Source organism: Schistocerca nitens, chromosome 4 (assembly GCF_023898315.1).
Source record: "Schistocerca nitens isolate TAMUIC-IGC-003100 chromosome 4, iqSchNite1.1, whole genome shotgun sequence".
In the NCBI taxonomy this organism is placed as follows: domain Eukaryota; kingdom Metazoa; phylum Arthropoda; class Insecta; order Orthoptera; family Acrididae; genus Schistocerca; species Schistocerca nitens.
This window is the reverse complement of record NC_064617.1, coordinates 551,758,818-551,785,515: the sequence shown is the minus strand read 5'-3', so window position 1 is coordinate 551,785,515 and position 26,698 is coordinate 551,758,818. Positions and strand designations below refer to the sequence as shown.

The 26,698-nt window shown below is 42.5% G+C and overlaps 1 protein-coding gene across 1 annotated transcript in view; it reads left to right on the top strand.

Annotated features, from left to right (window-relative positions):
- The window catches only part of LOC126252074 (cholinesterase-like), a 92,878-nt gene that overhangs the window by 20,952 nt on the left and 45,228 nt on the right, over positions 1–26,698 (top strand). Inside the window, exon 5 of the mRNA XM_049952926.1 lies at positions 21,804–22,006. Coding sequence (XP_049808883.1) covers positions 21,804–22,006 — 203 coding nt within the window. The remainder of the gene's footprint in view (positions 1–21,803; positions 22,007–26,698) is intronic.

The following is a 26,698-nucleotide window of genomic DNA, read 5'->3' as shown; positions in this document are numbered from 1 at the left end:
ATAATTAATTGGAAATAATTGAAGATAAGACAATCAGTCTACCAACAAAAATTAGTGGAATAAAACTGGAATTAATTTGGGGTGTATAGCCCTAACTGTAATATGTCTGATGAGAAGGAGAGGTATTTCTTAGGTGGTTTACAAGAAATAATTAATGAATGTCTAGAGGGACATGAATTGTACGTAAGGGGGGACTGAAATAGACAAATTGGGAAAAGATTAAATGATGACGATCTATCACCATTGGAAGAGGTTGCAGAAAACGATAGAAGTAGAATAAAGCCGATTCTGGTGCACTCTTACTATCAAATTGATATGCTAACTAATTGATATGATTAATCAATCCGCCCCTCCACCTCTCAGCCCTAGTAACCTATCGGCCTACTAAGTGGAGTTATGTTCCGTTAGGGATAATCAGTCCTGAGGTACCCTCAAACCTCCCTCTCCCACACCTCTCCCACTGTCACTGTGGGAAAAGACGCACTTGTTCCGTTCTGAGCCACCAGTCTCCCTTTTAGGAGATCTCCCAGCCATCCCCTCCCCTCCCTCGCTTCTCCCCTTCAATCTGGAAACTGATGGGAAAAGACACAGTCTGTGCTGAAGAGGAAGGATCTCACGACAGAAAATTCAAATCAATGTCAGTAACATATTACATATTCAGTTTGTGGGAGACAAGGCTCCTCTCTGGTAGGAAATAATGCAGTTGCAGTGCCTCCCCTAATATGATGTCATCTCACATCCCACTTGTGGATAGTGGTGCAGTTATGTCAGAATCCTTACTGTACTGATGCCAATGTTCTCCAGAACTGTTGAGGTCCTTCTGATTGACCGCTTGTATATTCGGCAGGACCTATCTCATCAAAATGTTTGATTGCGCGGAATAATGCAATTTGCAGGACAAATACTCGTCTTACATCCGAGGTTTTATGTGGACTTGTTAGTGTTTCCACAACTACGCTCCTCCACCACCAGGAGCTATATCTGGCGAAAAAACCTTCCAATCACATCTTTGCACCACAGGGCAAACAAACCAGTAATCTCAACCGCGCTGGACACGTCGGTATTTCCATCCGCACAGGTTGGGAGACGGGCCCGCACACAGGGCTGGCTCATGTGGTGCACAGACCAGAAATTGTGCTAACCCAAAAACAAAGCATCGGGTGACAGCAACAATTTGTGCAGTGGTGCCGCCAGTCAGAAGGTGGTAGGAAGCATTAGCTTTCGGCTGCCATAAACTTCAGATCTGATGCCCTGCCCTGATTACAGTGCAACAGTTTGGTGGTGGGAATAAGATATCACAGACGAAAACATCACTAACGAACGCCTAAAAGTTGCAAATTCCACCCCGTCTAACATGAATACCACAAATTAAAAAAAGTGGCTCTGAGCACTATGGGACTTAACAGTGGAGGTCATCAGTCCCCTAGAACGTAGAACTACTTAAACCTAACTAACCTAAGGACATCACACACATCCATGCCCGAGGCAGGATTCGAACCTGCGACCGTAGCGGTCGCGCGGTTCCAGACTGAAGCCCTAGAACCGCTAGGCCACACCGGCCGGCGATACCACAAATAGACTCTATAAAACACACACTCACTAACAGTTCCAAGCAGATGTAAGGTGCTAGTAAAATAAGCCCCTTCCAGGTCTTCACTTGAACCGTCACGACATAATGTCTGCTTCCCACACTGTCCAAGTGTCCATAAGCCTTGTGTCCAGGCTCACGGATGAATGGCAAGTGATCTCAGCACCCAAAGTTACATCGGTGGGAACTACCGACTGGTTATCACATTACAGTGACTGACATGGTCCATCCCAACGTGTATACGAAGACAAAAGGGATCATGTAACTAAAATTTTCGTAACAAATAGATCATAGCGCTAAATTTATCCGAGGTCTTTTATGCACTGACATTTGAGAACACAAGCACCCTCCTCTACCATAACGTTTCCATCTTACATGACACATATCTGGTGAAAAATGCTTGCTGATTGCACACACCTACGATCACGAAGCTTGAGCTACTTAAGGCTTGCAGGGAACCGTGGAGGCCAAGACACTGCCTCTTCATGTGCCTGCCGGTCGGGTGAGGAAAGCACACACATTGGCCACAATGGCACTTGTGTGGTCATCTTCAGCCCTTCCAGCCCTACCAGACGCACAAAGGCCAGAGAGACTGTTACCATAACTGCCAAGCAGATCAATTTACATGGGGGGGACATAATCGTTTAGTGTAAACACTCGTCATTTTGAATTTTCTCATGAAACACATACGTCCGCTTGCGTCACCGATCAAGCAGTATACTGGACAGTTCGCTATTAAGCCAACATATCTGACATCTCCTGCAACATAGGACTAAAGTACTGAACACATTTTTGCCACGTCACAAAGTGCTAAGGGCATGCTCTACCTCTGTCACAGGATGACTCCTCACATTCGAACTCACTTAAAGTAACCAAATGCTTCGTCACATATGAAGTCTCTTAGGTAGCAGCACATAGAAGTTGCAAATATCACGTTTATAGTATTTACGACTTAATAAATTCAGTAATATAACTGATTATATTAAGATTTTCATCTCTCCCAGTGTAGCTTCGGGATTGAAATTTCGTTAAAATATCACGCCACAACGAAAAAACGCCTGATTACCGCTCAACCCGCGAATCATGTCCATGGTTCTCTAGCCCTCGCTTCCACAGTCCAGGCACGTCATTGATGTCAAATTCATTGACTGATTAACGAAATTGACCGTGGGAGCTACTTCGCATGGTGTGTTCTGTTCTGTTCTGTTAAACAATGTTTAACAGAAAGTAATCAGAAACTGCCAGTTTATCTTCGCCAAAGCAGTTATAATCCCCATAGTATGCAGTATCAGTTACCTTTATTACACCAGAACATTCCGGGGCTCAGAAATAAAGTTGATGAACTACTCATTTGTATTGATGAAATGTATTCATCTAACGAAATTGATATAATCTGCCTCTCTGAACATCAAGTGACCACTGGTATAGATATTTTAGACATTTCAGGATTTCCTACTTCTGCAGAGTAGATATGGATGGAGGAGGAGTTGCCACATTTATTAAAAACTGCCATAAATTCAAGAACAATGACATCAATAAATTCTGTTTAGAGCAGCATCTAGAAGCATGTGCAACAGAAGTAGAGTTCCATAACAGACCCTATATAATAGTAACTATTTACCGAGCACCTGCAGGAAATTATAATCTATTCATAAATCATCTATAAGCTCCTTTGGGTTATTTAACAGGAAAAAAGAAAGAAATTTTGATTGCTGGTGACTTTAATACAGATTTTCTAATGCAATATTCCAGTAAACATTTACTGCAGTTAGTAATGTTGTCTTTCAATCTAACTCCCACTGTAAACTCTCCAACAAGGATCACTAAATCCTCAAGGACAGCCATTGATAAAATTTTTATATACAAATCAAAGGAACAGAATCATAAAATAAAACCTGTAATAAATGGACTATCAGATCATGACATGCAGCTCCTTGTTTTAGATGTAAATTCCAAGCAGATTATCAAGACTGCTAAATCTGAGTACAGGAAAGTAGTCAATCAACCAAAAATTGAGTGTTTTAGAAAACTGCTCAAAGATATGAACTGGAAAGATGTTTATAGTGCTCATGGCATGAATGAAAAATATAACACACTCATGAACAATGTCAGTACCATGTTTGAAAACTGTCTTCCCCTAAAAGCTACTCAAATTAAACAGTAGTCTATAATAAAACCATGGATTATACAAGGAATAAAGATTTCTTGTAAGACAAAAAGGGAAATGTATCTGTCGAACAAGAATAGCTCCAATGCTGATGAGTTAGTTAAATACAAGGAATACTGTATAATATCAAAAAAAGTAATTGAGACATCTAAACAAATGCACTACGAGAAGAAGATATCAATGTCAGGGAACAAAATAAAAACAATATGGGATATAGTGAAAGAGGAGACTCGTACAACCAGAAAGGAACAGGAGCAAATAGCTTTAGGGTAGATGACACATTAGTAACCGATGGGTATAGTGTGGCAAATCTATTTAACAAGTACTATATATCCGTTATTGATAGAATGGAATTGTCAGGATCAGTAAATGATGCCCTTGAATATCTGAAACTAGCCTTTACAGATAGCTTCAGGTACATCAATATGTCACTCACTTCACCAAAAGAAATAACTTCCATAATAAAATCTTTAAAAACAAAGCATTCTAGTGGTTACGATGAAATATCAACAAAGTTAATTAAGGCATGTTCTTGTGAGTTTAGTACAATTCTAAGTTACTTGTGTAACCAGCCAATTGTAAGTGGGACATTTCCTGACTAGCTAAAATATGCAGATGTTAAGCCTCTCTTCAAGAAAGGTGATAAAGAGATACCATCAAACTAGAGCCCGATTTCACTTTTGGCAGTGTTTTCAAAAATTTTAGAAAAAGTAATGTACAGGCAGCTTCTCAACCATCTGACCACAAATAACATATTATCAAGAACACAGTTTGGATTTCTGAAGGGTTCTGATATCGAGAAGGCTATTTACACCTACAGTGAAAATGTACTTAATTCATTAAATAACAAATTTTAAGCAGCAGGTATTTTCTGTGATTTGTGAAAGGCATTTGATTCTGTGAACCACAACATCCTTTTAAATAAATTATACTGTCACGTGCAGTGCTGCAAAGTGGTTCAAGTCATACCTCGCTAACAGGAAACAAAGGGTGTCAGTGCTAGGGATTAGTAAATTAAGTCATCAGTCATCATCAGAATGGGAAGAAATTACATGTGGTGTCCCACAAGGATCCATCTTAGGGCCATTGCTTTTTCTTGTGTACATTAATGATCTCTCATTAGTTAAACTTCCAGAAGCAGACTTCATTTTGTTTGCAGATGACACAAGTATTGCAATAAATAGTATGTCGAGTGTAGTTCTAGAAAGATCTGCTAATGATATTTTCATGGATATTAATAAATGGTTTAAAGCAAACTCACTGACATTAAACTTCGAAAAGACCTACTATAGGCAATTCAGAACCTGTAAGAGGTTTCCACCCAGCATATGCTTAAAGTATGAAGAAGAGCAGATAGAAGAGGTTGACAGTCTTAAATTTCTGGGATTACAACTTGATAATAAATTCAGTTGGGAGGAGCAAACCACAGAACTGCAGAAATGCGTTAACAAATCTGTATTTGCAATTCGAGTGTTAGCAGACATAGGCGACATAAAAATGAAAAGGCTTGCATGCAATACGTATTATTTGTGGAGTAAATTCACGGACGTTCTGTAGAAACCCCTTCAAAGAAATGGGTATACTAACTATCGCCTCTCAGTATATTTACTCCTTAATGAAATTTGTCATCAATAATATATCTCCTTTTCCAACAAACAGCTCAGTTCATACACACAATACCAGGAACAAAAATGATCTGCACAAGGACTTAAAAGCACTTACTTTAGTTAAAAAAGGGGTCCACTACTCAGGAACACTAATCTTCAATAATTTGCCAACAAACATAAAAAATTTAGTTACAAATAAAGATCAGTTTAAAAGGAGCCTGAAAGACTTACTAGTGGTCAACTCCTTCTACTCCATTGACGAATATCTTAATATAAACAAATGATGTATTGTATATACTCATACTATTAGTATTGTTATTTCTGCTTAAAAAAAGAAAGAAAAAGAAAAAAAAATTGACATGTTCCACATCCACGAGGATCTCCTCAGCACGGATCCATGGAACGAAAAACTAATCTAATCAAATCTAACCTAATCTGTAATATTTTTCGTGCAATCAGATTACACTGGCTATGTAGCTATAAACGGTAACCACTGAAGGGAAGACGATGCTCTTTTCGAGGGACTCTATTGATAAAGTTAAGAGATCAGGTATTTGACGCTGACTGCAGAAAGTTTCTATTGCCGCCAAAATGCATTTCATATAAGAACCACGACGTTAAGATACGAGAAATTAGTGCTCATTCGGAGGCGTATAAAGAGTCTACTTCCTGGCTCTGGTATAGGAAAGAAAATGACTAGTATTAGTACAAAGTACCCTCCGCCACGCACCGTGTTGTGGCTTGCTGAGTATCTTTGTAGATGTATCACCGTGAAATTTCGGCGTTATATAGATCAAATAATCAGCAGCACTGGCAGCCGTAGACATCCGCCACAAGAAATCACCGTCTTTCAGCTAACAGCCTTGTCAAAGAAGGCGGAGGACCACATAGGCCTTCAGCCCACACTATTGCGCTTGGTGAGCGAAACTATCTTCAAAGTATCAGCAAGGACCAGTAGCTTTAGGGTGCAGAAAGCAATGGAATCACTGAATTGAAGACTCTTAATGTCTATCCACAGGGCTTCTCGCCTGAAACTGAGAAGTGTCCTGATGACGTCTCTGGCAAAATATTCCGGTTGACTCTACCACTCAGATCTCTGGAAGGATTCTGCTAGTGGGAGGCGACCATCAGAAGAAGATAAAGCTACCAAAGACGGAATAACATTCTACGAGATGGAAACATGCTATGTCAGAAGTTTCAACGCAAAAGGAAATATAAAAAACCTGCAAGGGGGAATGCAAAGGCTCTGTCTAGACACAGCGTGCATCAGTGAAGTGAAATGGAATGAGGATAAGGATTTCCGGTCAGGTGAATATAGGATAATATCAACAACAGCATAATATGGTATAACAGAAGTAGTATTCATTATGAGAATATTTCAGTGGTAGGGTTGTTCTCATCAGATTCCATAACAAAAACCAATGCCGACAACGATAGTTCAGGTATACATGCCAACGTCGCAAGCAGAGTCAAAGCGATGCCTAAGTATATTAGGATATTAAATGGGTAATTCAGTACGTAACTGGAAAAATAAATGTAATAATCGTGGGGGACTGGAACACGATTCTAGGGGAAGGAACAGAAGACTGAGTTACGAGAGACTAAGGGCATGGCAGTAGTAATGATAGCGTAGAAAGACCAGTTCTTCAATAAATTTCAGAATGTGATAGCGATTGCTCTGTTCAAGAATCACAAGGAGAGAAGGTATACTTGGAGAAGACGCGGAGGCAGGGAAATATTCGAGCTAGATTACATCGTAGTCACACAGTGATTCCGAAATCAGATATTGCATTCTATGGCGTACACGGGTGCAGATATAGATTCAGGTCACGATTTAGTAATGATGAAGAGTAGTCTAAGGCTTAAGAGAATTAATTACCCGGAAGAATCAGTGAGGAAGGAAGAGTGATACTGAGGTACTGACGCCTGATGGGACATGTTTGCCGTTCGCTAAGGATGTGAATACTGCGATAAGAAATACCAGAGTAGACAGTTCTGTTGAAGAGTAGGGGACGTCTCTGAAAAAGGCAGTCACGGGTGTTGGACAAACATGCGTGCAAAAAAGGTAAGTACGAAGAAAGCTTGGGTAACAGAAGAAATAGCCGGCCGAAGTGGCCGTGCGGTTCTAGGCGCTGCAGTCTGGAACCGCGGGACCGCTACGGTCACAGGTTCGAATCCTGCCTCGGGCATGGATATGTGTGACGTCCTTAGGTTAGTTAGGTTTAACTAGTTCTAAGTTGTAGGGGACTAATGACCTCAGAAGTTGAGTCCCATAGTGCTCAGAGCCATTTTGAACAGAAGAAATATTTCCACTGATACACGAAAGAAGGAAGTACAAAAATGTTCACGGAAAGAAGAGAATACAGCAATATACGTCATTTAGGAATGAAACAAACAGGAGGCCCAGAACAGCAAAGACGAAATGGGTATAGGAAAGATGAGAAGGAATTGAAAAATAAATCAGCCAGAATGCAGAAAAGACGAAACAGGCTTCGGTGAAATTAAAAGCAAGGGCGATAGCCTTAAGAGCGCAATGGGAATTCCACTGTTAAACGCAGAAGAGTTATGTAGGAGCAATACAGAGAAGTCCTCTACAGAAGGAGTATCTGTTTGATGACGTGAAAGAAGAAGAAATTGGTGTCAATATCGGAGACATAGGTGATCCAATGTTAGAATTAAAAAGAACTTGGGAAGAACTGATGTCAGATAAATCAGAAGAGACGGATAACACTCTATCGAAGTTTCTAAAAGCTTTGGGAGAAGTGTGAGCCACACAAGTATTCAAGACGGTGTATAGACTATGAGACTAGCGATGTACCCTCCAGCGTTTGGAAAAATGTCATTCACGAAATTCCGAAGAAATAAAGGGTGTCTATGACGAAATTTATCTTACAGTCAGCATAACTGATCATACATCGCTGCTGCTGTGGAGAACAAAATAGAGAAGAGAAATCTGTTAAATAACAATCAGTTTTGCTTTATGAAAGTTAACGGCGCTATAGAGGCAGTTCCCATTTTGCGCTTGATAGTAGAAGTAAAGCTGAGGAATAGTCGAGACACCTTCACATAATCTGTCTATCTGGAAAAAGTATTCGACAATGTAAACTGGAGCAAGATATTCGAAATATTGAGAAAAATAGGAATAAGCCATTAGGGAAAGGTAGGCAATAAACAATGTGTACTAGAGCCAAGAGGGGACAGTAAGATTGGAACACCAAAAGCGAAGAGCTCAGATTAACAGTGATGTAGACAGAGATGCAGTCTTTCGCTCTTACTACTCAACTTATTCGTCAATGAAGCAGTGATGGAAATGAAACAAAAGGTCAGGAGAGGAATAGATATTCTCGGTTAAAGGGTTTCGCTGGTGACATTACTATCTTCAACGAAAGTGAAGAAGAACTATAAGATAGGTTGGATAGAATTAGCAGTCTGACGAGTACAGAATGTGGACTGACAATAGAGCGGAAAGAGAGAAAGATGTTGAAATGTAGCAGTTATGAGAGTAGCGAGAAACTTAACATCAAAATTGATGATCACGAAATAGACGAAAGTATGGAATTCTGCTACCTTGGAAGCAAAATAACCCATGGCGGACGAAGCAAAGAGGAAATAAAAAGCAGACTAGCACAGACGAAGAGGGTTTTTTCAGTCAAGAGAAGTCTACTGGCATGAAATATAAGCCTTAATTTTAGGAAGAAATTTCTGAGGCTATGTATTTGGAGTACAGTATAAAATAGCAGTAAATCATGGACAGTGAGATACCGGAAACAGAGAATCGAAGCGTCTGAGATGTGGATTGAAAACATAATAAATGATGTTCTTCACAGAATCGTAGAACACATGGTATACGCTGACAACAGGAAGGGACAGAGAGTCTGTTTATCTTCGCTAGTGTGAAACACATTTCTGCCGAATAAGTGCTCGTAGTACTTAAAGTGTGCTTTTCAGAGCCCATGTTTGCTAACCAATTTTTCCTAGTTTTGGCCTGAGCTCCCAGTTGGTGCACATCGACAGCGCAGAAAGATACGTATATAGCTTCTTTTCTGTGTTTACTTTCTAGATTCTTACTTAAATTGCATGTGAGCTTCGTATTGGAGGTGTAATTTCGAGTTTTAGTTACTGTAATCGTAAATTCAGGCAGATTGTAGCGCAGTCGTTAGGCATTTGTACAGGTTAGTTCATACAATCTTCGCGTGTTTCCCTTGCGTTATCTAGGCATGGACTCGTGTTTCAGTAACTGTTGTTCAACATCGATTAGAATGGACAGGGACTGTGATTACTGTGTTCGGATGAGGGCTGAGTTGGCATCCCTTGCCTCACAGCTGTATGCGGCGCTCACTTCGGTCGCGCAGCTTGAGGCTGTTGCCAATGGGCTTCACTGTGGGGAGCCGGACTTGGGTATCACGGGGATGTCAACCTCGTCCCGTCTGTCCCCATATCGGTCTACCGCTGTGGTTGCCCTGGTTGCTGCCCGCAGTGGAGCTGAGCCCTCGCCTGTGGTTGATTGGGAGGTCGTTCCAAGGCGTGGCAGGCACCGAAAGACGTCCCAGGAGGCTGATCAGAAAGCCTCTCCGGTGCGTCTGACAAACTGGTTTCTGGTACTGCCTCTGGCTGAGCCAGATGCAGCTGCCTGCCCTGTTTCAGAGGATGATTCTCAGCCTTCAAGGTCCGGGCAATCGCAGAGGGTGGGCTTATTGGTAGCTGGGATCTCCAATGTTAGGCACGTAATGGAGTCCCTTAGGGAGACGGCGGCTAAGGAGGGGAAGAAATCCAGTGTGCATTCCGGGTGGAGTCATTCCTGATGTGGAAAGGGTGCCATGAAGAGCACAGGGTGCAGCCAGCTGCCGGTGGTGGCACATGTCGGCACTAATGACGTGTGTCGCTTTGGATCTGCGGAAATTCTCTCTGGATTCCAGTGGCTATCTGATTTGGGGAAGGCTGCCGGTCTTGCTTACGAGATGGAGGCAGAGCTCACCATCTGCAGCTTCGTTGACAGAACCGACTGCGGACCTTTGGTGCAGAGCCTGGTAGAGGATCTGAATAAGAGGCTCAGACGGTTTTGCGACCGTGTTGGCTGTAGATTCCTTGACTTGCGCCATAGGGTGGTGGGGTTTCGGGTTCCGCTGAATAAGTCAGTTCACTACACTCAGCTGGCGGCTACACGGGAAGCGGAGGCTGTGTGGCGTGGACTGGGCGGTTTTTTTAGGTTAGAAAGCCTCGGGAAATTACGGGGTGGGCTGCAATCGCAAAGGGTGCATGACAAATACAGGACGTGCTTGGTTCAAGGAACAGTCGGAATTGTAGTTGTAAATTATTGTAGTTGTGCTGGGAAAGGCCCTGAGCCTCAAGCGCTAACTGAAAGAGAAAATTCGAGTCTCGTAACAAATAAATACCCCACTCATATGGCTATAGTTGGTGTGGACTTCAACCTTCCCTCGATATGTTGGCAGAAATACTTGTTCAAAACCGGTGGTAGGCAGAAAACATCTTCCGAGATTGTCCTAAATGCTTTCTCCGAAAATTATTTCGAGCAGCTAGTCCACGAACCCACGCGAATTGTAAATGGTTGCGAAAACACACTTGACCTCTTAGCCACAAACAATCCAGAGCTAATAGAGAGCATCATGACTGATACAGGGATTAGTGATCACAAGGTCGTTGTAGCTAGGCTCAATACCGTTTCTTCCAAATCCACCAGAAACAAACGCAAAATAATTTTATTTAAAAAAAGCGGATAAAGTGTCACTAGAAGCGTTCCTAAGAGACAATTTCCATTCCTTCCGAACTGACTATGCAAATGTAGACGAGATGTGGCTCAAATTCAAAGATATAGTAGCAACAGCAATTGAGAGATTCATACCTCATAAACTGGTAAGAGATGGAACTGATCCCCTATGGTACACAAAACAGGTCAGAGCCCTGTTGCAGAGGCAACGATAAAAGCATGCAAAGTTCAGAAGAACGCGAAATCCCGAAGATTGGCTAAAATTTACAGACGCACGAAATTTGGCACGGACTACAATGCGAGATGCCTTTAATAGGTTCCACAACGAAACATTGTCTCGAAATTCGGTAGAAAATCCGAAGAAATTCTGGTCGTATGTAAAGTACACAAGCGGCAGGACGCAGTTAATACCTTCGTTGCGCAGTGCCGATGGTACTGTTACCGACGACTGTGCCGCTAAAGCGGAGTTATTGAACGCAGTTTTCCGATATTCTTTCACTAGGGAAGACGAATGGAATATTCCAGAATTTGAAACACGAACAGCTGCTAGCATGAGTTTCTTAGAAGTAGATATCTTAGGGGTTGCGAAGCAACTCAAATCGCTTGATACGGGCAAGTCTTCAGGTCCAGATTGTATACCGATTAGTTTCCTTTCAGATTACGCTGATACAATAGCTCCCTACTTAGCAATCATATACAACCGCTAGCTCACCGATAGATCTGTACCTGCAGATTGTAAAATACGCTGGTCGCACCAGTGTTCAAGAAGGGTAGTAGGAGTAATCCATCGAACTACAGACCTATATCATTGACGTCGGTTTGCAGTAGGGTTTTGGAGCATATACTGTATTCAAACATTATGAATCACCTCGAAGGGAACGATCTGTTGATACGCAATCAGCATGGTTTCAGAAAACATCGTTCTTGTGCAACGCAGCTAGCTCTTTATTCGCACGAAGTAATGGCCGCTATCGACAGGGGATCTCAGGTTGATTCCGTGTATCTGGATTTCCGGAAAGCTTTTGACACCGTTCCTCACAAGCGACTTCTAATCAAGCTGCGGGCCTATGTGGTATATTCTCAGTTGTGCGACTGGATTCGTGATTTCCTGTCAGGTAGGTTGCAGTTCGAAGTAATAAACAGCACATCATCGAGTAAAACTGAAGTGATATCAGGTGTTCCCCAGGCAAGCGTCCTGGGACCTCTGCTGTTCCTGGTCTATATAAATGACCTGGGTGACAGTCTGAGCAGTTCTCTTAGGTTATTCGCAGATGATGCTGTAATTTTCCGTCTAGTAAGGTAATCCGAAGACCAGTATCAGTTGCAAAGCGATTTAGAAAAGATTGCTGTATGGTGTGGCACGTGGCAGTTGACGCTAAATAACGAAAAGTGTGAGGTGACCCACATGAGTTCCAAAAGAAATCCGTTGGAATTCGATTACTCGATTAATAGTACAATTCTCAAGGCTGTCAGTTCAACTAAGTACCTGGGTGTTAAAATTACGAACAACTTAAAAAAAAAAAAAATGGCTCAGAGCACTATGGGACTCAACTGCTGACGTCATTAGTCCCCTAGAACTTAGAACTAGTTAAACCTAACTAACCTAAGGACATCACACACATCCATGCCCGAGGCAGGATTCGAACCTGCGACCGTAGCGGTCTCGCGGTTCCAGACTGCAGCGCCAGAACCGCGCGGCCACTTCGGCCGGCACGAACAACTTCAGTTGGAAAGACCAGATAGATAATATTGTGGGCAAGGCGAGCCAAAGGTTGCGTTTCATTGGCAGGACACTTAGAAGATGCAACAAGTCCACTAAAGAGACAGCTTACACTACACTCGTTCGTCCTCTGTTAGAATATTGCTGCGCGGTGTGGGATCCTTACCAGGTGGGGTTGACGGAAGACATCGAAAGGGTGCAAAAAAGGGCAGCTCGTTTTGTATTAACACGTAATAGGGGAGAGAGTGTGGCAGATATGATACGCGAGTTGGGATGGAAGTCATTAAAGCAAAGAGGTTTTTCGTCCCGGCGAGATCTATTTACGAAATTTTAGTCACCAACTTTCTCTTCCGAATGTGAAAATATTTTGTTGAGCCCAACCTACATAGGTAGGAATGATCGTCAAAATAAAATAAGAGAAATCAGAGCTCGAACAGAAAGGTTTAGGTGTTCGTTTTTCCCGCGCGCTGTTCGGGAGTGGAATGGTAGAGAGATAGTATGATTGTGGTTCGTTGAACCCTCTGCCAAGCACTTAAATGTGAATTGCAGAGTAATCATGTAGATGTAGATGTAGATGGTGCATACTGTCTCCTCCAAAAATATGGAAGCAAAGACCTTACGGTAGAAGAGGTCTACCGTTAGAGGTATCAGAACGCTTTTAGCTTATAACTTTATACTGGATCTTTCCGGACGAGGGCCCCCTATTGCAGGTGGATACAGTTACCCTTCTCACCATCACTAAAAGTTCGTAACATAGTCACGGAGTCACAGAATGTGCTAAATAAGCTCCATTCTACGCATGCAAATATAACAGAATCGAGAGCGCCATGGTACAGCCTACATTGTCTGGCCATGATAATCTGCTGGATGTTCCCTGTTTGACAAAGTACCGGTCTGTTTCCAGAATGAGATTTTCACTCTGCAGCGGAATTTGCGCTGATATGAAACTTTCTGGCAGATTAAAACTGTGTTCCGGACCGAGACTCGAACTGGGGACCTTTGCCTTTCGCGGGCAAGTGCTCTACCATCTGAGCTACTCAAGCACGACTGACGCCCCGTCCTCACAGCTTTACTTCTGCCAGTACCTCGTCTCGTACCTTCCAAACTTTACAGAAGATCTTCTGCGAACATTGCAGGACTGGTTGTTTACCTTATACTCGTTAATGTTCTTCTTAACAACATTTGAAAATAAATTGTAAGTAACCTTTAACTTCTATTTTCTTTCAACTTTAACTTAACATCTCTCGTTAATGTTCTTTGAAAATAATACTTTTGTTCCTCCTAATAGCATTATGTAGAAGTCAGCTTCCGTTTCCCCGAAATAATGTACTCAACAATGATTTTAAGCTTGTAGCAATGTAGTTTTTTTTTTATGCGTAATCCCCATGACCTTGTGTTGGGTTAATCTTTGGAATTGCCAGCCTCTGTGGCCGAGCGGGTCTAGGCGCTTCAGTCCGGAACCGCGCTACTGCTACGGTTGCAGATTCAAATCCTGCCTCGCGAATGGATGTTTGTGATGTCCTTAGGTTAGTTAGGTTTAAGTAGTTCTAAGTCTAAGGTACTGATGACTTCAGATGTTAAGTCCCATAGTGCTTAGAGCCATTTGAACCATCTTCGGAATAACGTATAACTACTGCCACGCTTTTGTTTAAATTATTTGGCACTACTCTAGCATCGTCTTTGAAGTAATGTGGAGTTATATCTGATTCTTTTTACTGTGCTCCGTAGCGTCTTTCACTACATAACTGGGTTTTGTACGTTGAAATCCTCCCATAGTTAAAGGGTTTCTTGACTGATTTCTAGAAAGTAGAGGAGTAGGCTCTACTGCAGAAACATAAAACTGGAAAAACACTAATGCAGTTCGGGCCCTGTAACTGTCAATTATATACTCACAAACAAGCTGTGACTACCATGGGGCGACGTCTTTAAGTCTTATCCCTCATCACTACCACCATGAACCTGACATTTCCTCTATTTATTATGACCTCTCCATTTTCGTGTTGGAGGACTAGCAACAGTTACGCTACCGCTTGGTTGTTATGATGCCCCAAGAATGACGACGGATACAATGTAGCATCGGTGGCGCGTCATTTCCCTCTGGTGATGGCGTGTTACTCAAATTCTGCGCTCCGCTATCGTTTGAATCATTTCGTCAAAAATTATGCCAAGTTTCTAAGTTCTGGTTGTAGCCAGCAAGTGCATCTAACTGATCCAGTGTCTACGTTAACATTAGTTTGACACGTTTCACTCATTTTTTAAAAATATTGTTACCCGTAATGTCATCATAATGATGTAGATCAAATTACTTTCCTGAAGAAGATCTTGCAAGTACAGCTTGTTTTACAAATAAGTTAGGTAAAACTCTCCATGGCTGCTGCTGTTTTGCACGATGCTGTATCGGTATTCCTTTTTGGTTTCATAAGTTGTACATTGTGATCCTATTTTCATCACCCTCGATCGAGCTTCTTCTGGTAATCTGCTAATGACATAGCAAGTACGCTTTATGTCATCACAAACTTCATGCAGTAGTTTGCCATCAGATTATTTAGTACATGCAACAGTGTCTGTTCCCCTGATCGAGAAGCTATGGCATTTGCAAATTCTGAGATAACTGCGGAAATTTTCTAAGTTGTCGTATCGTCCCCTCAGTGCATACCAAACTCCGAGCCGATGCTTGATTTCTGCCTTCGTCTGCTCTTCATAATTCGTCACTGTTTCTGTGGAATGAGACCAGTTTGCTGTTAATTGATTTTAATTCCCAAACTACTCTGCTTTCAGTTTTGCCACAAATTGCGTTCAGTTCGAGATGAATCTCACCCACATTCTCGTTGCATTTAGTTTCCAGTTGCTCTACTTTAGAGCTTTATGTGACTTTTGACTATACTCTGTTTCAGAATCCAGTCTCTTGTGACTAGAATCACATTCTAATAATTAATTTAATAATTTGTTTATATTTAACTGAACTCCATTGGATGCCATACACTTTATCTTGATTTCACAAGCTTCTAATGTCTGCTCAGCATTAGACGAATCTTTAAGCGCTGCACCATTCACCGACTTTTGCTCTGTTGACATTCATTAATTAACTTTTAGGTTTCTATACGTATTTCCGATTTGAATGTAACTAATTTTTTATTTGTTTTCTTAGTAAACTTACTGATATTTTGATTGATGTATTCTATTTTAGTTGGGTCTGACTGATAACTCATTTGTAACTTTTTGTTATCTTTTCACGTTGCATATTGGAATCTTAAATGAGTTTTTGTATAATTCAACGTATTTTGACTCGTTTCACAGAAATCCCTCTGGAACATCGTCAAATGTTCTTGACTTTTAGTAGTATTTACATCTGATATTTTACTGTCGCTGTCCATATGGACTGTATCTGCTGACACAGCTGCATGAGTTAAAAAAGTGATATTTGGGGAAACGTCAATAACTTCTTGTGAAATACCATGTGAAATGACATCAAACAGTTGTTCCTCTGGTTCACTGGCACCAACTTCACAGTTCCGGAAGTATATTTTTGTGGCGACCCTTCGTCACGTAAGTCGGCGCGTGGTCATCACCATCTCTTCCTAGCAAGTACTGTACAAATCGGTTCCTCACAACCACTAATGTCATCATTCAAGGTGATAATTGTTTGTAAAATTTAACAAAAATGCAAAGTAAAACAAAAACCTAACTGCCTACAACTTGCAACTCAAAAACACATTGCGCTATAAACAGACATTGCGCTATAATACGAGTGCTGAATATTGCTGTTGACACTAAATAAAAGCTACGTTTACTGTACTTGCTCTCTGTTTATGGCCTCGGTAAGCTGTGGCAGCGTGTAGTGGAGGGAGCCAGAAGCCAGTTTAATGTGACAGTCAGGAAACATCAGGTGGCGACGCTGATGGACTGTCTGCAGCTTGTGCTTTGGGAAGCAGCGGAACTCTTGTTCCATAAACAAAATGAGCGACTTGTAAAAATATTGCTGTGAAGCGAGTTTCTCTTCTCTTGCAGTCAGTTTAGTTCACATGAGTATTTCACGTAAATTTCCGTTTCGAAACGTTCGACACACGGGACTTCCGTTGTCATATCAGTGTCAGTTAAGTTTATCAGCGTGTTACAACACATTCTCTTTCAAATTACTGGTTTTAGGATCGCTGTTTCTCGCTAGTAACCTCATAGCTTGGTACTGTACCTTGGCGTTAGAATTTTATCAATCACACAAACAAATAAGTTTAAAATGGTTCAAATGGCTTTGCGCACTATGGGACTTAACATCTGAGGTCATCAGTCCCCTAGAACTTAGAACTACTTAAACTTAGCTAACCTAAGGACATCACACAAATCCACGCTCGAGGCAGGATTCGGACTTGTGACCGTAGCAGTGACGCGGTTCCGGACTGAAGCTCCTAGAACCGCTCTGCCACCGCGGCCGGCAACAAATAAGGAAGGCGCACATAAAAAATGCATTACTATCGATCTTTGGATAGACTGAAAACATCAGCTACAATAGATGCAAATAAAGGTTAAATCGAACCTTTTACATAGGTTTCAACAATTTCAAAATATTCGTCTTCAGAAGGTGTAATGAACCCTAAAAATTAAATTAATGATTACCAAACTATTTTAAACACAACAAAATAATAACTGTAGCCAAATGATCATACAGTATGGGTGTTCACTTGTTACGCTCATTGTGTACATTGAATAAAGCCAAACGGCTCTTGCCATATTCGATTTCCATCTTAATAGTACAAAGACCGATGTTGAATATAACAAGAGCCGTTTAGCTTTATTCAATGTACATAATCAGCATATGATGTAAAAAGTGAGTACTTCAAATATGTGACAGCAGAATAACAGCGAAATACTAATAACCAAGGGAAAAAAATACAGAAAACGAGTATGTAATGATCTGATGTGTACATTTCTCAAAAATCTTGAACTAAATCTTTTAATATGACTGAGGTGACTAAAGTTATGAACTAGCAGTAAGCACATATGCAGATGGCTGGTTGTACCGCTTGCACAAGGCATGAAAGGGCGGTGCATTGGTGGAGCTCTCATTTATGCCCACGAGACGTTGTTATGGTCACACGACGGGAATTAACAGACACTGAACATGGAATGGCAGTTGGAGATAGACGAATGGGAGATCAAATTTCGCAACATGGTTAAGGAACTCAATATTCCGAGATCCACAGTGTCAAGACTATGCCTACAACACCAAATTTCAGGCATTATCTCTCCCCACGGACAACGCAGTGGCCGGTGGCCTTAACTTAACGACCGAGAGAAGCGGCGTTCGCATAGAGTTTTCAGTGCTAACAGACAAATAACACTGCGTGAACTAACCACAGAAATGAATGTGGGACTTACGACGAACTTACCTGAGGACAGTGTGGCAAAATTTTGCCTTAATGCACCGTGGCAGCAGACGACCGACGCGACTTCCTTTGCTAAAAGCACGACATGGGCTGTGGTGCCTTTTCTGATCTCGTGACCATATTGTATGGACCCTAGGCTACTGGAAAACCGTGGTCTCAGTTGAGTCCCGATTTCAATTGGTAAGAGCTGATGGTAGCATTCGAGAGAGGCTCTGACCCACGAAACCGTGGCTTAAGTAGTCAATAAGTCACAGTGAAGCTGGTGGTATAGGCTGCATTTACATGGAATCACTGGATCCGCTGGTCCAACTAAACCGATCAGTGACTGGAAATCGCTATGTCCGACTACTTGGAGACCATCCCCATTGTTAGAATTGTTTAATCGGATACCAGCAAGCAATCGATTTGTGCCGAATACAATAGACCATTTCTCTCCTTACATGGAGATGATGGCGAGTTTGGACCAGAAAGCAGTCACAGTCATGCAAGCATTCGTGAATAGATTGTTATTGAAGTTTGGGATACGACAGACAATAATAATGGATCAAGAGAGGTTTGTGATGCAAGAGACAATAATAACGGATCAAGACATAAACTTCATGTCAGACCTAATGAAGGACTTGTGTACTTCATGTTCAAGCAAAGAGAAGGATGGAGCGGATTCATCGATCAGGAGGACGCTTAGTTATTATGTCAACTCCCCCCCCCCCCCTTTGGACTGGGATATGTGTTTATCTTTCGTACTGAGTGCTTATAATTCGAAAGTGCAGCCGATCACAGTGTTGTACCAGCTCAGGGTTGACACCATTCGAGGCCGTGTATAGTAAAACGATGCCATCGGCATTCGATCTGATTAAGCAGAAACGGTGCAGGAGTGGAGAGTGGGTCTGAGAGTTTGCGAGAACTGTGAGAGGAGTTTGGAAGAGAGTCCAAAATGCAAACTCCAAGGCAATGGAGATACAGGAAAGGGAAGCAAAGCGCACATGAACTTTACCTTAATACCATGTGGGTCAGTGGTGGCTGCTGTAGTGAGTCCATATACTCCGAAAGAGAAAAAAAAGAGCTTTTGACACAATACCAGGGTTTGAGCCAAGAGACTGAAACCACGTCACCTGTGAATGTGAGGCTACAGTTATCAATAACGTCAACAATCGTATATGTCTGACCCTTACGGCCATTCAAGGGTGCACCAGAATAGATCCGACGGGGAACGTCGGTAAGACGAAAGAAGAGAACAAAAGACAAAGAGCAAAGTGCGCAACAGGAAAAGGAAGACCATACACTTAGTATAATCTGTTCTGTAAGGCCTACAAGGCAGTCAGTGATTGTATATTTATTATTCTTGCGACCGTATTGTGTAAATCGTTTTGGCTAGGATCATATGTGCATGTTACGGCAAGGTTTATTTTTAATTATTGTCTGAGAGATGCTGATCAGAGACAACATGTTTCTAGGAGGAGGGGAGATGGTAATGGTTTCAGTCCTCAGAGCGCCATTCGGCGAGGGTGACGAAGTAAGGATGCCAGTTTTGGCAGTGCTGTACCTCTTCGCCTGGGGCCATCACCTGGATGGAGGAGTTTCATTATCAGGCAGCATGTTGTGGTATCATCTAGCGACAAGCGGACGTTAAGTTTGCTACTTAGTCTGTGGGAACTACAAAACGAAATGAAGGGTTTGGAAGAGGTACTCTCGGGTTTGAAACAGTTAACGAGCAGTAATGGAGCACTTACGGATATGTCAAATCGTTACAAGAAGTTACTCGTGGCATCTTCGTGAATCAAATGGATGCAGCAGTAAGGGGTAGCGCCACATGAATTGATGAGGGAGAAAAAGGGATGCACAGATGCGAGAGCAGCGGATGCAGATGTCGTGAGTGAGCTAAATAGCACAGCGGAAGGCGCGAGAGACATGGTAGAAGGGAACAGGAGAGCTGTAGAGTGGTATTCCACACAGATTTTGAGTTTGGAGAGCGACGTGCTGAATAATACATGTATGCGTCAACAACTAATTTGATTGGTAATGGACTATGGCAGAACATCAGCAGGATTCTAAAACAGTATTTGGAGATCGTCCAAACACTAATGAATGTGGTGGATTGGAGAACAAAGTTAACAATACTTTTGCAGTGAGTAGGGAATGACATAGTATTTGAGATGTAAGAGTGGCGTTGAAGGGCTTGCTAGAAGCTAATCATGACACAATTCATGGATAATTGGGTCTAATCCTACTGTCACCTGAGCAACATCTGGAGGGACTGAGGAAAGTACAGCAAGAACTACCGCCACAACTGCAGTTCATAGCCGAGCCTAACAGTCAAATACTGTCATGGAGCAACTGTGGATGTTAGCATTCGTGTGTATGTTATGAAAGTTTCCAGTGGTGGAAAAACATGCATTGAGTTTCTATAATAATGCGTGACGTCACCAACATCTTTAATCTTTGCACAATTCAATGCACCTTTAACTCATACGGACACAGACTCTGATTCATTTACTTCACGACGATTCCTCGTCCTAAGAAGCAACGGCATTGTAGACACATAGCAAGATGTACCACGATCTCTGTTAGGTTAAAATATAGTGGGAAAGTTTGTGCATATAAACGAAGTTTATTACTGATAGCAGAAAATAGGAATCAGTATGCACCAATGACCGAGGGAGAGGTACTACAATGTCAAAGTGGGATGGTCACCATAAGTTCTACACGTGAGATCCAGACGGAAGGAAATGCATTTTCCATGCATTTGTTCAGGGGCAAGACAGAAGGTCAACCATGCCAAAAGGAGGTGATGAAACCGAACCTGTACTTCCAGCGAGCAGTTCTACGTTGGGTGTACACACTGTATGACAATGTAACTGTGGTGGAGTACTGGTACGAACGAGGGAAGCTCACACGAGCAAGATACTTACGGCTAAGGGATTGTGGGTTATTAATTAATGGAACCCTGTGTTATTATGGGGCCCATATTTCATTTACCAGCGACAGTGACGGGATATTTTTCTTTTAAATATAACACAACTGCATCTATATTGACCAGAGAAACCCTTGGAGTGGTTTCCTAAACAAAACCTCACATTTCGAAATGTTACCTGGGAACCAAGTCTACTTCATTCAGTGAATCAGAGGCATATCACGGCAGAGGAATTACTGTAGCATGTATAACAGGAATGGAATGATAGATGATGGGTGACCCTGGCCTTCTGTGTCACTATTCATACCACCGTTGTGACTCTGATTTTGCTTTGCATAGCCTTTATTTATTTGAAATAGCGACCTGTTCAGCAGCCCGATCCATTAGTGCTACAGGTTCGAGTGAACTGGACCCTTGCATGGGATAGAAAGTATTTTTGTAAAACATGGATTCCTTACACTTGAGGAAGATTAGAAGCATGTGGAAAGCAGTGTATGGACAAAGATGTGGTAGTGTGGTGAGATACAATAGTCGGATTGAATAACTATCTACTTTCCTATTGTCTTAAGGGTAGCGTCACTTCGTGTCTACTTTGCGTAAGCCGAAAGGAAGATGAATAAGTCACATTCTTCTGACTGCAGAGCTTACGGACCTTTTTCTCAGCGTAGACCCTAAATTACAGAGTGCAATTCTTCATTTTGTAGGTCTGTTCTCACGAGCCATCATTCAGAGTGGGAACTTCATCACCGTACGTCCGCGCACAATTCAAGAAGCTCGGAATCATACTCTTAGACTAGGGGCCGCACTCGGCTACACAACGAATGATTCGCAACAGCTGCTCGACTTCCTACAATCTGTGAACTCTACTGATCTTCTGGTAGAAGATTCACTCATCGAGACAGATGAGGTATGTAGAAACGCCGCTTCCTCTATTTAATTGTATTGACTTTGGAATAGAATTACCGGTTTTGGCTGTGCAATAGCCACCTTCAGGATCTGGAACGGAACTAAAATAAAATGGATTACTAGTTATTACACTAAGAGATTATATCAAAATCACGATACAACTTTCATTCTGCTGCACTGCAACAAGTCGTAACATGTAAAAATGGCAGGATTCAAATCGGCCACGCGTAATTCAGCCAGTTATATACACTCCTGGAAATTGAAATAAGAACACCGTGAATTCATTGTCCCAGGAAGGGGAAACTTTATTGACACATTCCTGGGGTCAGATACATCACATGATCACACTGACAGAACCACAGGCACATAGACACAGGCAACAGAGCATGCACAATGTCGGCACTAGTACAGTGTATATCCACCTTTCGCAGCAATGCAGGCTGCTATTCTCCCATGGAGACGATCGTAGAGATGCTGGATGTAGTCCTGTGGAACGGCTTGCCATGCCATTTCCACCTGGCGCCTCAGTTGGACCAGCGTTCGTGCTGGACGTGCAGACCCCGTGAGACGACGCTTCATCCAGTCCCAAACATGCTCAATGGGGGACAGATCCGGAGATCTTGCTGGCCAGGGTAGTTGACTTACACCTTCTAGAGCACGTTGGGTGGCACGGGATACATGCGGACGTGCATTGTCCTGTTGGAACAGCAAGTTCCCTTGCCGGTCTAGGAATGGTAGAACGATGGGTTCGATGACGGTTTGGATGTACCGTGCACTATTCAGTGTCCCCTCGACGATCACCAGTGGTGTACGGCCAGTGTAGGAGATCGCTCCCCACACCATGATGCCGGGTGTTGGCCCTGTGTGCCTCGGTCGTATGCAGTCCTGATTGTGGCGCTCACCTGCACGGCGCCAAACACGCATACGACCATCATTGGCACCAAGGCAGAAGCGACTCTCATCGTTGAAGACGACACGTCTCCATTTGTCCCTCCATTCACGGCTGTCGCGACACCACTGGAGGCGGGCTGCACGATGTTGGGGCGTGAGCGGAAGACGGCCTAACGGTGTGCGGGACCGTAGCCCAGCTTCATGGAGACGGTTGCGAATGGTCCTCGCCGATACCCCAGGAGCAACAGTGTCCCTAATTTGCTGGGAAGTGGCGGTGCAGTCCCCTACGGCACTGCGTAGGATCCTACGGCCTTGGCGTGCATCCGTGCGTCGCTGCGGTCCGGTCCCAGGTCGACGGGCACGTGCACCTTCCGCCGACCACTGGCGACAACATCGATGTACTGTGGAGACCTCACGCCCCACGTGTTGAGCAATTCGGCGGTACGTCCACCCGGCCTCCCGCATGCCCACTATACGCCCTCGCTCAAAGTCCGTCAACTGCACATACGGTTCACGTCCACGCTGTCGCGGCATGCTACCAGTGTTAAAGACTGCGATGGAGCTCCGTATGCCACGGCAAACTGGCTGACACTGACGGCGGCGGTGCACAAATGCTGCGCAGCTAGCGCCATTCGACGGCCAACACCGCGGTTCCTGGTGTGTCCGCTGTGCCGTGCGTGTGATCATTGCTTGTACAGCCCTCTCGCAGTGTCCGGAGCAAGTATGGTGGGTCTGACACACCGGTGTCAATGTGTTCTTTTTTCCATTTCCAGGAGTGTATGTAATGCAAAGCTATCCAAGAGTTTCTTGATGCATGCATAATGAACAAATAATTGTGCAAAGTAATTAAAATGAATTCCATTTAAAAGCAACGTTTTTTTAAAATATTCTAACGGTGTGAAAAGAAAAATTGTTAAAATGTTTAACCGAATGAAAAATGAATTCGTCTTCTGACAGACTGAAGCTGATCAGAATTTAACGAAGTGTTCAACGAACATATATTGAGTACAGAAATCATTCTAAAATTGAATAAATTGTGGTGACTATAAAATCAGTCTTATAAAGACGGAAGACGAATATACTTCGGTAATACGTATAGCGTACAGTTTCTCATATGATATTTTATGCTTTGGTTAGAACAGCAAGTAATTAAAATGAAAGCTAAATTGGATCTCACGTACATTAAATGAATGAAGTTTTATATAAGAGTACTTCAATAAAATAAATAACAAATAGCATAATTTTGTAGTGAAAAGTTAGTGAAGGGCAGCGGTCGTTGCTAGATGGCGTAGGGCGGTTAACGGTAACATTTATCACTAGGAACTGAAATCTGACGAAAATGATTTCTGCAAAGACTTCTGATTAAAAGTTATGCTTGAAGGTAGTGAGCTCGTGAGGAACACGACCAGGATTATCTCCCTTAATACTGAATTTCAAATTCCTCCAAAATGTTAAGTTATCTTATTATGGGAACGTTGTGTAAAAACTTCAGATTACGTGCTACGTCTTTTATTTTGTGTTTTTGATTTTTTAAATAGTCACCAAAAGCTGTATTGGTTCTGAGCACTATGGGACTCAACTTCTGAGGTCATTAGTTCCCTAGAACCTAGAACTAGCTAAACCTCGCTAACCTAAGAACATCACGCACATCCATGCCCGAGGCAAGATTCGAACCTGCGACCGTAGCGGTCTTGCGGTTCCAGACTGCAGCGCCTAGAACCACACGGCCAATTCGGCCGGCCAAAAGCTATATTATTGCAGGTATGTGTGTGTTCTTTAAATCTTGTTTGAAAGGCCTGTCCAATATAAAAGCAATTGCAATCGTCACATGCAATATTGTAAACACCTGCTTTTGATATTTACAGTGATGATGGTCAATTCTATAGTGGAGACGCATATGCAGAGTATTATTAGTTAGTAAGTCTAATTGGACGTTCGATTTGCGAAAATTATTTTCTGTTGTTTAAGATGCTTTGGCCAGATATTTCACAATGACGTATTTTGTTTTCTTGCTTTCGGTGTTCAGAGGTTTGTGTCAATGTGCTGTCGTTCGCTTTTTGGTCTTGTCATAAATTTTCATTGCGTCTATATTTTAATAGTAATTAGCATACTTTATTTGCTTAGGGATGTTGAATTCTTCACTTGTTTCTTCTTGTGAGATAGGGAGCCATCTCAGTGATGGCTCATCGAATAATTGTTTCGTTGGGAATGGCACGATTTGCCATGAATGTGGCTGTGGGATCCACTTCTTTTCGTTACTTTACGTCCATTCCGGTCTCATTTTCTTGTTACTTACTGCTCTAATGGAACTATAAACCGGAATATTAGAAATAGGACAATATATATGTTCTCGAAGTTTATACAATCTTCTTCCTTCCTGAGAATAATTTTAGAGCCATCGCAATATAGCTCATTTCAGAATGATTCCTGTAATCAATTTTTATTGATCGAATGCTTTGATAAATTCTGACCAGCTCTAAATTGTCAGTAGACCAATATATTTTTCATGTAATTACCATTTTCAAAAAACTCTTGTTTTTTATACAGTGCGATTGTTTTCTGGAAATTTGTTTTCGAATGAACTTTCTTTAAATTACTCTGTATAATTATCGGGATGTTATGCGTGCATCAAAGAGATCTAGGACAGCTTTGCATGCTGTATGTAACTGGTTAAAGCAGATGTGGCAGTTTTCACTCTTCTCATTTTCTGCTGCAATGCAGCATGAGGTATATAGTATTTTTATTATAACTCTTGTGGTTCGTTTTAATCTCTTACTAATAATAATAACGAGCGTATGGCAGTGGTGGCCGGGTGACCCCGCGCGGGGCGGTTCGGCCACCGCTCCACCTTTCACGCCACTACGGCGACTTGCGACTAAATGAGGATGAAATGATGATGAGAGACACACAACACCCAGTCATCTCGAGGCAGAGAAAATCCCTGACCCCGCCGGGAATCGAACCCGGGACCCGGTGCGTGGGAAGCGAGAACGCTACCGCAAGACCACCAGCCGCGGACGTTATTAATAATACGTTTCCTTTTACGCTGTTGAGCCAAAACATTATGACCACTTGTCAAATAGCGTGTTGTTCCACTTTTCAAACACAGTACAACAGAGATTCTGTTTGGCATGGGTTCTACAAGTCCTTGACAAGTTCTCCAAAATTACAGGATGGTAGTTTATGGGCATGCAACTGGAGCCAGATATGTGTTCCAGTGGGTAAAGATCTAGCGTATTTGCTGGCCAAGACATCTATGTGAGTTCAGTATTGTGCCCTCTGACCTTGCAATACAGGCAGTTATCCTGCTGGAAGATGTTACCGCTGAAGTGGGAGACTTCCAGCTTGAAGCGTTGCAGGTGGTCCACAGTAATGTTCAAGTAGCTCACTGCCGTCATGCTGCCCTAGATTACCGCCATAGGTCCCACGGAAGCCCAACTAAGTATACCCCTTAGCATAATTCTGCCCTCACGGGAATGCACGTTTGGGATAGTGCATGTAAAGCGCAGCCATTCGCGTAGATGACGGTGTATAAGGACCTATCCATCGACCTCGGGTAACAATAAATATGATTCATTCGACAGGCGAAATGTTTCCATGTATCTATGGGGGAATCTCAGTGATGCTGTTCTCACTGCAATCATAACTCACGACTTCGTTGGGTCAAACACAGGATAACGTGGAGGCCATGTGGTGTGGAACTGCATGTGGTCCGAAACACTTGTGCATGCACTAGTATTATTCTTCGTGGTCAGATCTGCCAAAAGTCACTGCCGATCCTGGATTACACAGTGGGGGGATC